This window comes from Hydra viridissima, unplaced genomic scaffold, assembly GCF_058129835.1.
Source record: "Hydra viridissima isolate aposymbiotic clone 2 unplaced genomic scaffold, HvirCarnegie_v1 scaffold_10, whole genome shotgun sequence".
In the NCBI taxonomy this organism is placed as follows: domain Eukaryota; kingdom Metazoa; phylum Cnidaria; class Hydrozoa; order Anthoathecata; family Hydridae; genus Hydra; species Hydra viridissima.
In genome coordinates, this window is record NW_028324309.1 from 9,637,675 (window position 1) to 9,653,030 (window position 15,356).

The 15,356-nt window shown below is 29.3% G+C and overlaps 3 protein-coding genes across 15 annotated transcripts; 2 read left to right on the forward strand and 1 right to left on the reverse strand.

Annotated features, from left to right (window-relative positions):
* Positions 1-927: 927 nt before the first annotated feature.
* On the reverse strand, positions 928-10,882 carry LOC145182211 (glutathione S-transferase-like). Of its 13 annotated transcripts, none has more exons than XR_016456378.1 (6): positions 10,780-10,882; positions 4,651-4,815; positions 3,927-3,974; positions 3,760-3,816; positions 2,418-3,657; positions 928-2,287 (listed from the first exon to the last, which is right to left on the reverse strand). XR_016456378.1 is itself a non-coding variant. In XM_090100349.1 (5 exons), the coding sequence occupies exons 2-5, from the start codon at positions 4,760-4,762 to the stop codon at positions 3,215-3,217; spliced, it is 690 nt and encodes a 229-aa protein (XP_089956475.1). In that variant the 5' UTR covers positions 4,763-4,815; positions 6,066-6,313; the 3' UTR covers positions 928-3,214. The 13 variants fall into 13 exon arrangements, 4 of the variants coding, with proteins under 4 accessions (XP_089956475.1, XP_089956471.1, XP_089956473.1 ...); XR_016456376.1 differs by having other exon boundaries at positions 3,760-3,846; positions 10,780-10,879; XR_016456377.1 differs by lacking the exon at positions 10,780-10,882 and adding an exon at positions 6,066-6,309 and having other exon boundaries at positions 3,760-3,846.
* Positions 7,247-11,319, forward strand: LOC145184504 (uncharacterized). The gene is made up of 2 exons (XM_090100344.1): positions 7,247-9,317; positions 9,787-11,319. The coding sequence occupies exon 1, from the start codon at positions 7,391-7,393 to the stop codon at positions 8,330-8,332; it is 942 nt and encodes a 313-aa protein (XP_089956470.1). The 5' UTR covers positions 7,247-7,390; the 3' UTR covers positions 8,333-9,317; positions 9,787-11,319.
* Positions 11,216-14,667, forward strand: LOC149883055 (uncharacterized). Its single transcript, XM_090100350.1, has 2 exons — positions 11,216-11,318; positions 11,491-14,667. Exon 2 carries the CDS (start codon positions 12,177-12,179, stop codon positions 12,804-12,806), a length of 630 nt encoding a protein of 209 aa, XP_089956476.1. The 5' UTR covers positions 11,216-11,318; positions 11,491-12,176; the 3' UTR covers positions 12,807-14,667.
* Positions 14,668-15,356: the final 689 nt, after the last annotated feature.

Below are 15,356 nucleotides of genomic sequence, written 5' to 3' on the forward strand. Positions count from 1 at the left end.
TGGGCAACAAAGCAAAATTAAATTTTGAGCACTGTAACACTTTCAGATATTTTTTAGTAAGTATTCATTTCAAATTTGTATGCCCACACTTAACAGCAACATAACTCTTGAGTTATTTAGATCACAACATTTAGCCCAGAAAAGTAATACTTGCTAAATGGTATAATAATAATAATAATAATAATAATAATAATAATAATAATAATAATAATAATAATAATAATAATAATAGTAATAATAATAATAATAATAATAATTTAACATGTATACTGCGGCATTAACATAATTGTTTTATGTCGTTAGGTGCTGCTAAACAAAACTTTGCCACTAAGGACACAACCAAGGAGATGCTTGAAAAGGAACTTTCTACGTGGTTTGGAAATTCAAGGGATCGTGGGGAAGGGAGCCGAAAACCGAAAGGGAAGAATGCAACAGAAGTCAATAATGTAATACAAGTTCTTGATGATGCAGTTACAAATGTTAAACAGTGAACAATGTTTTTTGATCTAGCATCAGTTAAAATTTAAGTGATCTCATGGGAATAGATACTTCTTTCCCTTTTGCTGAGATTAAACTAGTTCTAAAACAAAATTTTCTCACATTTGTAGGGGAGAGGGGGGAGCATTAGTTTCGACAAGAAATTATAAAACAAAAAAAAACAAACAAAGAAATTCACATAAAATGAGAAACAAATGTCTTTCAATATTTTTCAAATGTATTAGTAATATTTTTATATAACTTATGTTCAGAAATATTAATGGTTAATTAAAATACTTTTGAATTTTCTAAACCTAATTTTTTGTACCAATGCACTCTTACATGGGAAACATTTGTACACATCAAAGGGAGCATTGTTACACAACGTGCTTACATTAAAAGAGTAAGAAATTTTATCTAACATAAGTGCAATTAGAATGAAAAATAAAATTTTAAAACCAACAAAATATTTTATAAACAAATAAATTACATGTAATCATTTTACATTGTACATTGAATAATCAATATTGAATTTTCGAAAAACTCTGCTAAACCATTTATTTTGATTTTGATTGAGTTTGCGCACTAGGTTTTTGTACACAGGAGTGTCTGTAAGTAATATAAACTTTCCTCTTTTTCTCCCTTGTTAATTTGTTTACGCTCTGCAGCTTTGGGTATGGACAAAACCTTTCTGAAGTTGATGAACGTTTTGATGTTCTTTGTAATGTATCACCATGTACATCACATTCTAATTCTTCTTCCCTTTTACCAGGATTACTTAGTATCCAATCATTAAAAACAATTTTTAATTTCCCTTTAAATGGCCGATTATTCTACATCAAGAGGTTTTAGTTGATGTGTGCAATGCGGTGGGTATTTTACAAATACCATTCCACTCTCTTTGCAAAGCATGATTGTCTAGTAAAATTAATATAGGATTATGTTTTGTACAGTTAATGTGATTCTGGATATGCTTGAAAACTTCAATGAAGCAAACTCTTTTCAGTTGACCAGAAGGGTTTATTAATCCTAAGCTACCCTCTGGTGACCATTTAAAAATTCTTTTTTAAAAGGAACTCGAAGAAATATAAAAACTGTTGGAATTGTATTGCCAGATGACACAAAATATGATTGTTTCTTTTTGTTCTGCAGATACATATTGTCCAACCTGCTTTCCCTTAGGAGCAACCAAAAAAAGAACTTGCATTACAGTTGATAATGCCGTTTTATTCATGTTTCCGCAATGCTTTTTTTCATGATATACAAAAGATTTGGATGCATTGACCTGATTGAAACTTGCTACTTGTGAAAGACTTATTTCCAGGTTTACACAAAAAGTGATGGATGCCTTCTCATGTATCCTTTCATCCCGTCTACTCCAGCAAGTTGATTATCTGACCAAGATTTGTAAATTTTAATGCCAAGACTCAAGCTCCAGTCATAGGATAATTTTCGAATTTTTTTTTACAAGATCATTTTGGATCTTACCACTTTTGATTAAATATGCAACAAGGTCAACATGGTCAACATTACAACATGGTCTTCTTGCTGAAAAAAGATCTTCTTGCTGAATTGTAAAGAATTGCTAATTTGTGCATTTAGAACTAAATGCATACTCCTTATCTATCACTTCTAATTTCGAGGAAACTTTGTATTTTTTAAATCTGTTATAAAGAGTCATAACAGGTATGCTATTGATTTTAGCACTATCTCTGATAGATTTCTTATTACCATATTAATAGCAAAACATTCTTTTACCTCTGATAACATGCATCTTGCTGTTTTTCTAATGTACTTGCGTGGCAATTTTCTGAAAAGAGTAAAAAATTTATTTAAATAACTAGTATTAAAAACAATTTAAGTTACATAGGTGCATAGTAAATGAAAGCATTAGCAAAACATTTGAGAATAAGAACAGCATTATAAAAAGTATATTATACCATGCCACACTGTACCAAGTATATGTGTAATCTACAGAACATATATTAACTCTTCTGTACCCATGCTTCCCAATATAAACGTACCAATCCTCACCCTTTGGAGTGAGTGCTTCAAATATCTTTTTATGTAATAAAAAAAACTTCTCACTTTTTAATTTTTTTTTTTTTTTTGAGCTTTAGGCTTAAACTTAAGTTTGAACAAAACACTAATAAAAAAACTCAAAAAAGTAACGCATTCACCATACGCACTAAAATGTGAAAAAAATTAACGTAGCGGTAATATAAACAAAAGGTAAATTTACAGGTAACAAATGATTAAAACCTAGCTATATTTTCTTTGGAAGAAGCGATTATAGACAACATTTGATATCTGTATTCAAAAGCTGGCTTATTCTTAATCAAAAGTATATGATCCATATTCAGTAGAGTTAAGAAATTTATATTATTGTTTAAGCACAAGAAATTCTACATTTTTACAAAAACTTACGTTTCTACGTCTGAATATTGGCGCAGCAATATTTTAGTAGATTACGGACAAATTTCAGTGTACATATTTTTTAAAAGTTTTTGTAATCTACATGATCAAAGATAATAAACGTAATAGACGTAATTTACACATTTTTTGTGTTTTTAGGAATACCCACATGATTTTCTTGATGTAGCCAAAATTTACTAGTCCATAAAGTTCATAAGATAAATTCTATACCAAAATCTCCCCGTTTTACATAATAGTTTGAAAAATCTTAATACATTATAATTTCAATTCTAAAACTTGCGTGGTTTATATAATATTGTCGTTACCCCACAGTTGGTAAGAAAGGAATGGAGTAAGAGTGTCTATCTCCTGCTAGGTACCTTTTCAATCCAGATCTATTTCGAAAATTCGTATAGAAGATATTAAGATTGGGAAAATTTTGAACTAAATATGTGCAATCGTTTAAATGTCTCTTCTTTTCCTCGTTGTTATGGCTTGGAGTAATTGCTTCATCTTTTAAAATTCCTATTTTTGTATGATTAATAAAGTCGCAATTACTATCAATCATTTCAAATACTAAGTAATCTACCCACGTAAGTCTTTCACTAGCAAAATAAATGCCTTCAGATTCGCTGGTGGATTTAGGAACCAGTCTGTCAAAATAACCAAACCATGTAAATAAAATATCATTTATGAATTCATTTCTCATAGAATAAGTAAAATTTGGATCTTTCAAGATTTTGCTTCTTTGTTGGTAAAGATCATCTGTAAAACAAAACATTATTTAAAACTTTAAATTTATTTATACCCTTCACTACTTATAAACAGATTATATAAAAAGAGAAACACTTGTATGTAACAACCTACCAGCACCAGCAGCAACTATATCACACTTTACAATATCAATACAGTCACAATCCAATCCTACAGACCGACCCAGAAATTGAAGTATTACTATGTAAACAATAAAATTTTTTCAAAATCTTCTCTATAACTTCATCATTTTAAAAATTTATAATAGAAAATAAACCAACCTTTACTTTGCACTACTTGTATTCCTTTTGTTGTTGTTATTGCAGGAACTATACAAAAAAATTAACTACCTTTACATAATATTGTTACATAATAACAAAAGATAGATTTACAAACCTCTAATTAATCTGTCTAGACACTTTTTCAGAGAACTATTAACTTTTTTAAAAAATAAGACCTCTATATTTTTTTATAGCTTTTATCCTAAACTCATAAATGTAAAAAATTATCCTATTTAATTACATAGTCTATGACTTAGATTGCAGTCTAGTTACCATTATTTTTGATATTTTCTATTGCTGAGTTAACTAGTAAAATACAAATCTGTGAATATTTTTACAACTTACTGTCTATACTAAAACCTAAAGCAAAATAATGACCTTAAAATGAGTTTTTTTTAATCTAAAAAAGAAGAGCAGCAATTTAATTTTATGTTTACTTAGAAATCTGCTTGCTTTTTTGGTATGATATTTTATGCACTTTAACTATTTTTTAAACGTATACTAATTTTTTTTTTTTTATCAAATTATCATGCTTTAAGTTCAATTCATCATTGAACTTAAAAAATTGTTTAAAAAGTTGTAATTTGATAACTGAAGCCTTCAAAACATTAATCATCGTAAAACATTAATCATTGCAAAACTAATCATAGCAAATGTTGAATGTAGTAAATATAATTTTAGTAAATATTAATTAGAGTATTATATTTACAACAAAACTAAAAACCTTGTCCAAAAGTGAATATTCCAGCAGCTGTACCATGAGCTTTTGCTTCTACCCATGCTTGTGCAGTATAACTTTTTTCTGTGAATGGTATTTGTTGATCAACCATGAGCATGCGAATAGCTTCTGCTCTTCCTCTTTTAGCAAAATAATGCAAGGTCACATTACCTGAAACATTAAGTAAAAATTTATTTTAAAATTATTTGAGGATAACTTATAAGGATATTTAGATGTGCAGAAACAGTATTTACAGTGACACAATCTAATTGTGATTAAGTTTACACTGGTTGTTTAAAAACTAGGATTGGTTCTGCTCAGTAATATTAAAAAAAAAAAAAAAAAAAAAATTGATTTAGTATTTCAAAATTAAGTCATACTTATTATACCATCCTAAAATATTTTTAGACTGCTATCATTTAAATTATTTAATTGGTCAATTTGTATTTACAAGCAAATTTTCATTAAAATGTTTGCTTTAAGTCAACAACAAGTAAGTTTTTTTTTAATCCAAATGGCTGTTTTGTAAAGAAGATATTTTTTTCTTACTAAACATTTGAAAATAAAATCACTGCTATACATATACAAAAGACCATTTTTATTTACAAATACTTACTAAAAAATATTTATATAAAAATAAGAGTACTCTTAAATAGAGATACTTGGTTTAACTGCTAAGAAACTTTTTGTATATAACCAAAATACAGAAAGAACTCCTTATGTTTGAATGTCTGATTTTATTTTAAACACTAAAAAAAGCAAGACTGGCGTGTTTCTGAATATTTATTATAAGGGATACTGACAAGATTCACTTGTTTTTATCTTCAGTTGACTGTTACCAATTATTTTAAGACTATAAATTTTATCAGTGTAAAAGATTCTCCTTAACCAAAATAAAATTCTGATTGAGATCGATTGCGAGACAATAAACAGCTAAACCTACCCAACATTTAACCTCTCCCTTAATTTTTTCATTTCTCATTTTTTGATGTTAACTATAATAAATTTTAACATGCATCATTATACTCTCGAAAATGTGTATTCATTAGAAGTTTAGATGTGTGATCAATATATACCTACAGACAATACTGGATTGCAACCATACTTCCAGTGCAACAATTCATTTAATTTCTGAGTAAACAAAGATGATTGTCCACTATAAATTATAGTCGCAATTACCGAAATAATCACGATGAAGGCATTCGCTATAGATACCGCCATCTTTTCGTTTTAATACACACTTTAAGTGATAAAGTTGTTATTAATTACTGTATAACACGTGCTTTTTAAATAAAAACACATACAGTTGCGAAAAATAAAATAGCACCACTAAGCGTATTTTCCTTTTTGTAAAGAAAACACCATGCAAAATAAATTTTTTTTATAGCTTTGCTGTTTAAAATATTAGCTAACATGTTTACTTTCTAAAACAAATCATTTTGGGAAAAAACTGCTTGGAGTTGCTCGATTTCAATCAAAAATGCCAATTCTGACCGAAAAGTAAAATAGCACCACACACCAGGGGCGGATCCAGAGGGGTTCAAAGGGTGCTCCAGCACCCGTCAACTTTCAACAAGCAAAGTTTACTATTTTGTTGCATTTTTTTATGTATAAAAATTAAATTGTTAAAATATTTTATTCAACTCAAAATTTGCAATTTAATTTTTTTGTGAAGGATGTCGAAAATAATTATCTTTGTTGTTGTGTTAGCGCTAGCGTATTTTATATATATTTATGTTTCGACTAGGAAACTCCAGTATAGTCGCTTTCTGATTGGCCTGCTCCCCTCAGAATTATTTCTGATTGGCCTGCACCCCTCAGAAGCTATTTTTGATTGGCTTGGTTTCTTAAGCTAATCAAAACTGGTTCTGAGGGGTGCTGACCCAATCAGAAAGATCTCTGAAGGTTGCAAGCCAATCACGCATAAATCAGAAAAAAGGGTTTTCACTAAGCTTTTGGTTAACTCGTAGGTTAAGTGTTCTAGACATGGCGGATTCAATGCTTCAAATTATTTTAAAATGTGTTTTAGATGAAAATAGGGTTCAATCAAAAAAGGTATCGTTTTTATCTAATGTTATTGTCAAAGCTCATAATACTATTAGAGAAAAATTTTTGGGCGCTACTCCACTTTCTCCCCCCCCTAATTTTATGATTGATTCTGATAGAGAATTTTATGCTGATTAAGAATCGTATAAAAACATGGGTCTCAAAATCAACGGAAAGTGCTCTAATCTGATGTCGAAAGTACAAAAATATACCACAAATCGCTAATATTCGCCATCTTGAAAAGTGATTTTTTTTTGTTTAAAAGTTATCCTTTCAAAGTATCAACAGCCTGGTTTTTATTTTTTATATAAAAGATTTCGAATAAAAGAACAAAGAACCGGTGCGTTAAGTTTCATAATCAGGTGTATTGACCGCATTTTTTTTCTCTTACCAGGTAATGAAATTCAATGGCATTTACTCTTATCGCGTCAATTTGCTTCAACTGGATTCTTAGTTTGTTAGCTTGAGTGTCTTTTAAAACTTTTGTCAAATAAGTTGAAAAATTCTTTCATTGATTATATTCTACAGTTCACTTTAAAACAAGATAAAAATTTTTTAATTATAAAAATAATTCTTTAAAACTATTGACTTTCTTTTAAAACTTCAAGTTAACCCCCCGTGAATTCATTTTCATTATGTTTGTCATATAAAAAGGAGTGCTTCAGAATAGTTTTTCTGCTTCTTCATTTATCTACATATCATGGCTCTTCGAAGACCAACAATAGACGTTTTTGACTCACTTTCTTTGACAGAAATAGGAGCAAAATTCAAATACGATATCGAAGCTACAATTCACTGGTGCAGAACTTATGTTTTACTCGCTGAAAGCATGAATTGTAGTGTATGTAACGTGCCCTGCACACAGCAAACAAAGAATGGGTCAGTTGATCAAGTTATTTGGAGATGTCCAGTCAAGCGCTGCAAAAGAACCTTTAACATTAGAAAAGGCAGCTTCTTTGAGAAATCTCACCTACAATTGTGGCAAATATTGGGCTTAACTTACGCTTGGAGTAGAAGTGCAGGTAAGAGCCGGGGATTATCAATAAGTGATTTAAGGCAAGAGTTAAATATCGGAAACGACAGCACCATTGTTGATTGGAATCAATTTTGCAGAGACATTTGCGTCTCATATTTCCTCAATAACCCTGATCCAATAGGCGGTCCAGGGTGCATTGTTGAAATAGATGAATCTGTTTTTTGTCGAAGAAAATATCAAGTTGGTAGAATAATCCCGCAGCAGTGGATATTTGGTGGGTATGAACCTGCAACGAAGAAAGGCTTTTTGATTCCTGTCCAGAACCGCGATGCTGCAACATTAATTCCTATCATACATCAATGGATACTTCCTGGCTCTATTGTCTGGAGTGACATGTGGAGAGCATATAATGATTTGCAAGCTCCAGCATATTTACATGGTACCGTTAACCACACCCTCAACTTTGTAGATCCACAGACAGGTGTAACAACAAATCACGTGGAAGCTATGTGGTGTCGAGCAAAAGCAAAATTCAAATCAATGATGGGGCCAACTAATCGCGAAATGGTAGCTGATTATTTATCCGAGTTTATGTGGATGCAGAGATTTTCCGAACACCGGTTTTTTCACTTTTGGGATCAAGTTTTAACAGCATATCCTGTTTGACATCCTGTGTGCATCAAACGTAACATACATTATAATTCATGCCTAAGGTTGTGTAAATCAAAAAACGGCTATTTTCATAGCCACACAAAATTATTAAGAACATTTTTTGCAAAGAACATTAAGAAAGCCCTTTTTTATTACTCCATGAAAGTTTGTCTTTCCAATTAATTTTTTTCTTTAATAACAAAAAAAAAAAAATAACCGAAAAAATAATCGTAAATTCTGTTACAAAACTAAATTTCATAAGAAGGAATCGCAATTTCGCAAGAGCGACACGTTTTATAACTTTATAACTCGATCGTCTGCCTGATAGCTCTGGAAAGAACTTACGCGTCTATATTAGCCATTCCAGACGATTTTTTTATAATTCAAATAAACATATACAATGATTCTTACGTCGCGAAAATAAAAATAAAAAACGTCATAAAATATGCGAAGGAATATAGATATATATATACATAATTTCTGTATACAAATCCTTAGAATCTATTCTTCAAAAAAACATAAATAAATACTTGTTATAAAAAGAGAAAAGAAAATAAAAAGAAAATTTCGTGTTTTTTGTCAAACGTCAGATGTTTTTCGTTGAGCCGTGGAATCGCTATCTATATTAAACCAGAAAAAATTCCTTATAGTAAAAACCAGGCTGGCAATGTTTTGCGGTTAAAAACAATATCAACCGTAAAGTTAGTGAATTCAAGATGGCGAATATTAGCGATTTGTGGTATATTTTTGTACTTTCAACATCAGATTAGAGCACTTTCCGTTGATTTTGAGACCCATGTTTTTATACGATTCTTAATCAGCATAAAATTCTCTATCAGAATCAATCATAAAATTAGGGGGGGGGAGAAAGTGGAGTAGCGCCAAATTTTTGTTTAATGAAAAATCTAAACTAAGTGTATTGCATAAAATATGCAAAGTTTCAAATATACAGTTTCCCATCTCAATGATTTCGAGCAGAAAGCGATTTTCAACCAGTGAGGTAATAATTTGTTTCTTAAATAATTATATTAATTTAAAAATAAAAAAACAAACGAAATATTTATATGTGTGTGTGTGTGTTTGTGTGTGTGTTGATTAATAGTTAAAATAATAGCAAATAAAGAAATCATATATAACTTTTTTTGCTTAAACATTTTACTACAAACTTATTTTTATTTTAAGCTGAAAGATGTGTAAAATTTTGTCCTAGGTGCTTAAAATTTAAAAATATATTTTTCTAGTAAAATTTTGTTCATGCTTAAGTATAATATATTTATATCATATTTCAAGGAGAAAATAATCAATTATGTTATAACTTATTTTATGATTGAATAATACCAAAATTACATTTAGTAAATGATTTACCAGTAAGTTATTTTATGACTTAAAATTGTGTAATAATTATTTTGTGGCATAACATTATTAAATTATGTCACCTCGCTCATGTTAATTTTTTGTTTTTTTATTAGAACTTCTCCAAATGGAAACTGTTTATTTAATGCTTGTTCTATATCATTAATTGGAAACGAATCTTTGTCAGAATACTTTAGATGTTTGACCAGTATCGAATTATATACAAATGCAGATTTTTATTCAAACCATCCAATTATTTTTTCTCAAACTGATGTTACCAAATTTCGAAGAACTGATGAAAACACAAATATATTATATCATAGTATTAATAATTATTTTTGATAGTGAGTTGTAATACAATTGTGTTATAATTGCAATATAATGTGCATGACGCAGATGTTTTTAGAAGTTAAACTAGATGGTTACTTTATATATTTCTAAGTTTCTGTTTAAAAACATTGAAACTAGGTTTTTATTAAAAGTTTCTTTTATCAGTTCTATATTTTGTAACTATTCTACTAGTTTATTTTAGTTTTCCTACTGTTGAAATATGGTTTTAATTTAGTAAAGTTTCATGATTTGAAATTTACTATATTAGTCATAAGCTAACAGTTTAGAAAAAGAAATTTAGCACAGTTATGGTAAGAAATTTGTTTACTTTTAACATTTCAAAACTGGGTTTTATTGTTCAATTCTTATGCCATTCCTAGTTTATGTTATATGCCATAAAAATAATTGTGTATTCAATGTTTGGGTTCACGAAATTAAACCCTGTTTATTCGGCAGGCGAGAGTAATTATTTTTATTATCATTTTTATTAGCTGTAACTCTGTTATTGAATTGTTAATGATATAAAAGTCAATTACTGCTAATAAAATTAAGTTGCTGCATTATTTTGCATACAAAATACTATTATGGAAATAAAATAGATATGTTTATAAGAATTGTAACCTTTCTTATCTGATTATTTAATCAAAATACGGGCAGTTTAAAGGGTATAAAAAGATGGGCAGACAGGTAAAAGACCCAGAGGGATATAGCCTTTTCTTTTGTTAAAAAAGAGGTTGAAAATTTAAAAAGTTGATGAAAAATATAGTCAAACTACGTACGTATTCGTTGCCTTGAACACCTCTTAAACAAACTTGTACACTTTTGGGTGACTCTCTCCCCCGTACTTTATAAAAACCTTTTTTTATGACCCCCCCCCCCTTCGCAAAGCGTGCGGGGGGGGGGGGGAGTTATGAACATACTTTCGCAGTACATACTTGCTCAGCACCCCTCAAAAAAAAGCTAGATCCGCCCCTGCACACTCTTGTTGTAAAATACTCTGGTTACGGTAAAAATAATTGTGAAAATAGCAAGCGTTGGGTTTTTTTTTTTGCTATTCATGATATTCATATGAGCGCCAAACGTCCTCATAACTTTATATCCGCCATGATGGGTGGCAAAAGGATGTAAACAAATGTAAAAATGGTAAAAAGCTGTTGCGCACCATACTGTGAAAACAGAAAAATTAAAGGTAGCACAATTCCTTTTCATAGGTTTCCGAAAGAAGAAGAGCGAAGGAGGTTATGGATTGCTTTCTTAAATAGAAAGATTTTGCCGAATTTGGAGTTTGCTTACATTTGCGGTGAACATTTTATTATTGGTAAGTCAAGTCTTCTTGCGTGGATTTATTAAATGTTAAATACATAAACACATGAGCACTTATAAATTTACATATGAATGCATACATATATATGTATATATATTTATATACAACAATATATATATATATATATATATATATATATATTTGTATATATATGTTTATTTTTTAGGAAGAAAAAATGATGATAAAAATCATGCTAACTTTGTTCCCTCCATTAAAAAAGTTAACAGAAAAAACAGTATACCTATTGAGTTTAATGACATGTCATGTAATTCATGAAGGAAAATATATTCAGAAAGATCAAATCGTTTAAAAAAGAGGAATGCTGAAAAAGTGCTTATTGAAGAAAATAGTATTAACAGTTGTTTGCAAGAACAAATTGTTGAAGAATCTGAAACTGTCAAAATTATAAAAGAGTTAAAAGAAGAAAACGAGAAGTTTAAAAATTCAGTTAAAAAACTAAAAGAAGACAGTAAAGCAGAAATTGAACTTCTTCAAAAGGAAAATATGAAATCAAAATATATTATACAAAAACTAAAAGATATAAATACTGCACTCATCAAGAAAAACAAAAAATTGAAAAATTAAATTGATGAGGCTACTTTTAAACTAATAAAAGACAAAAAAAAAGTTCAATTTTATACAGGTCTTCCTGATATACATGTTTTTAAACATGTTTTTAACTTAATTGAAAACTATGTGCCAGCTAATAATGGTTCAACTATGACAAAGTTGCAAGAATTTTGTATTGTTTTAATGAAACTGCGTCTAAATTTGCTGGAACAAGATATAGCGTACAGATTTGGGATAAGTCAACCAACCGTATCACGAATCTTTGAAAAATGACTTCTTGTAATGACGCGCAGACTATCCTTTTTGATAAAGTGGCCAGAGAGAGATATCTTAAGGAGAACAATGTCAACTTGTTTTCAAGAATTTTTTCCTAAATGTGTTGTAATTATTGACTGCTTTGAGATTTTTATTGAAAAACCAAAAGATCTGACAGCTAGAGCTCAAACTTTTTCTAAATATAAACACCATAATACTGTTAAAGTTTTAATTGGCATTACTCCACAAGGCTCAATATCATTTGTTTCAGAAGCTTGGGGCGGAAGAGTTTATATTACAGAAAATTCTGGAATCTTAAATAATTTACTTATTGGTGATCAGGTGTTAGCAGACAGAGGTTTTACCATTGCAGATTCCATTGGTTTACATTGTGCAGAATTAAAACTTCCTGCTTTTACACGAGGAAAGTCTCAGTTGTCTCAAATAGAAGTTGATTGGACACAAGAGATTGCCCGTGTACGAATACATGTTGAACGTTTAATTGGGCTCTTAAGAAATAAATACACAATTTTGCAAGGAGTACTTCCTAATAAACTAACCAGTCGAACAGATGATGGAATATGTAAACTAAATAATATTTTAACTGTTTGCTCTGCTTTATGTAACCTTTGTTGTGGAGTAGTCCCTATTGATTGACTTTTATTTTAATATATAAAAATACATAAATGTTGTGTTATGTTTATTTATTCATTTAAAACTTTTTTTTTTTAATTCTGGTTTTCTTTTGGCAACAATATGGGCAAAACCATTTTCCAATTGGTTTGCTTGTGAGTCCAAGACAATTAAGATGATAGGTTTTTATAACGCAAGTTAAATCAAAACATTTAATTATAATACTCTCTTTGATTTCACCGCAAGTACATATTGTTTCAAAATTGCTACTTTGTTCTAATGCCCCAATATTTACAAAATTATTATGATTTCTAGAATACCATTTAGCAAGGAGTTCAGGCAATATCGCTAAAATAAAAAAAATCTCTTGCTTTGTTTAAGTTTTCAGTGAGGAATTCTTTATCAACATAAATCTTTTCAATTAGACTGGCTTCACCATCATACACAATAAAATAACAAATCAGAATATTTGAAATTAACATTTGTAGCTGAACTTGATAAAAATATTGATGATTTCTTTTTAAATAATGTTTTCCGTCCTTTATTTCCATGCAAAACTCTTTACCATTATTTGCCAGTTCAAAGACATTTCTTTTTGTGCATTTAAATGGACATTTTATCTCAACTATATATTCATGAGGACAGCATGTGCATTTCATAATACCATCAGGAGTTGCTTCGAGGTATGGCCATCTGGGTGTTCTAAGTAATCCACAATCAAAAATTTCAACATTTTTGTGAGTTGTTAATAGATGTGATTTTAAATAATTTTTAGCTACAATTTCATTATCACAACCATACTTTGTTGCTTTGGTAATAATTTTTTTTTTCTGATGGATAACAAATTTGCATTATTAAATTTTTAGAAGGCTTGGCTATATTTGAATGACAACAAGCTTTGAATTTACTAGCTGTTATAACCCCTGCACGTGCTCTAAACCATAAACTTGATTGAGATTGAGTTTTTGTATGATCTGAAAGCAATTTAATTTCATCTTCATTTATTTTTATATCTGAAAAAGTTTTATTTGAAAGTTGCACAAGTTCATGATTGTTCATGTTCTCTTTTGTAAAAGTTAAAAATAATTGTATTTAGTTTTGCAACTAAAGGTATACATGCAGCAATCATTCGAGAGGACATTCAATCATTGGTATTTGATAATACCAATTATCCCTTGCCTAGTCAAATGTTTGAAGATATTAACAGCGATATTCCAGAGTCATTAACTTATTTTTTAGAGCAAGCTATTTTGAAAAATAAACGATCTAAATTAGAACATTTAAAATTAGTTTGTACAAGTATCAGCCACAGCATTATGTCTGTTGTTAGGCCTAGCTCTTTTAAATCAAAATTGTAATTGGGTCTCTCAGTATTTTTCCATCGACGGTTCCAAACTTCTTATACAAATCTTTTCGTCTTTTGGTTTATGCGCATCCTACAATGACACTTTGATGTATGAGGATAATCATAAACCTCCAACACCTGCTTCTTCAAGTCAACACTTGTATCGAGTATATTATCAAGTTCAAGTATGGCTAGGCAATCAACTGGACCCATCTGACTGGGGTTGGAAATTAGTATATAATAAATACATTAGAGCTGATTGACACTTTACTTCCACCAGCTCCGGAAAGACTTCTCAACACCCTCTTCTGCAATTGCAAAAAGGGTTGTAATGCAAAATGTAGCTGTAAAAAAGTTGGGTTATTATGTTCATCGGTGTGTACTAATTGCCGACGCCAGTCTTGCTCCAACGTTGAATCAAATTCAATAAATGATGATTTTGATGCTATCAATGAGGAGACAATTGATGTATCTTTTTCACATATCCAGCTTGAAAAAGAAGATGACTTCGAAGAAGAAGAAACGAAGAAAATGCTAATATATAATATATCACAGTAATACGAATATATAATACATAATATGCATTTAATGATATATAATAAATGCAAATATTATATATATATATATATATATATATATATATATATATATATATATATATATATATATATATATATATATATATATATATATATATATATATATTATTTATATGTATATTAATTTCGTAATATTTATATTATATTATATGAATATTAATTTCGTAATTTCACAAGAATTGCAATGTCTTTTCTAGCAATATATTTTATATAAAATCGCCATATAAGGGAGCATCCATAAAGTACGTACGCAGGTATGGGGGGAGGGGGGTTACCAAAAAACGTACAAATGCGTACAAGGGGAGGGGGAGTGTTCAAGACAGCGAATACGTACGCGGTTTGACTATCTTTCTGAGGAATTATTTTTAAAACTTGATCTGTATAAAAAGCAATGAACTTTTCGAATGTAAAAAATCTTTTTTTTAAATAACGCATTCTGGTTTTTATCTTTTCAATTAAAACATTACAACAAGTTAATTTTTTATTATTTTAAATTAATATCTTATTATTAACTTTTTATTAACAATGTACTACTTCAAATTATTATTAAAGTTTAAATGTATTTTTTCTGATTATAAAAAACAACTATTTTTAAAAACAACAATTTTAATGCTAATAGAGACCAACACC

Coding starts and splice junctions, on each gene's coding strand:
- LOC145184504 (XM_090100344.1), top strand. CDS start 7,391: ATGGCTCTTCGAAGACCAACAATAGACGTTTTTGACTCACTTTCTTTG.
- LOC149883055 (XM_090100350.1), top strand. CDS start 12,177: ATGACGCGCAGACTATCCTTTTTGATAAAGTGGCCAGAGAGAGATATC.
- LOC145182211 (XM_090100345.1), bottom strand. CDS start 5,865: ATGGCGGTATCTATAGCGAATGCCTTCATCGTGATTATTTCGGTAATT. Junction 4,816..5,720: donor CAATCCAGTATTGTCTGTAG/GTATATATTGAT, acceptor TTAATGTTTCAG/GTAATGTGACCTTGCATTAT. Junction 3,975..4,650: donor AATATTCACTTTTGGACAAG/GTTTTTAGTTTT, acceptor TTTTTTGTATAG/TTCCTGCAATAACAACAACA.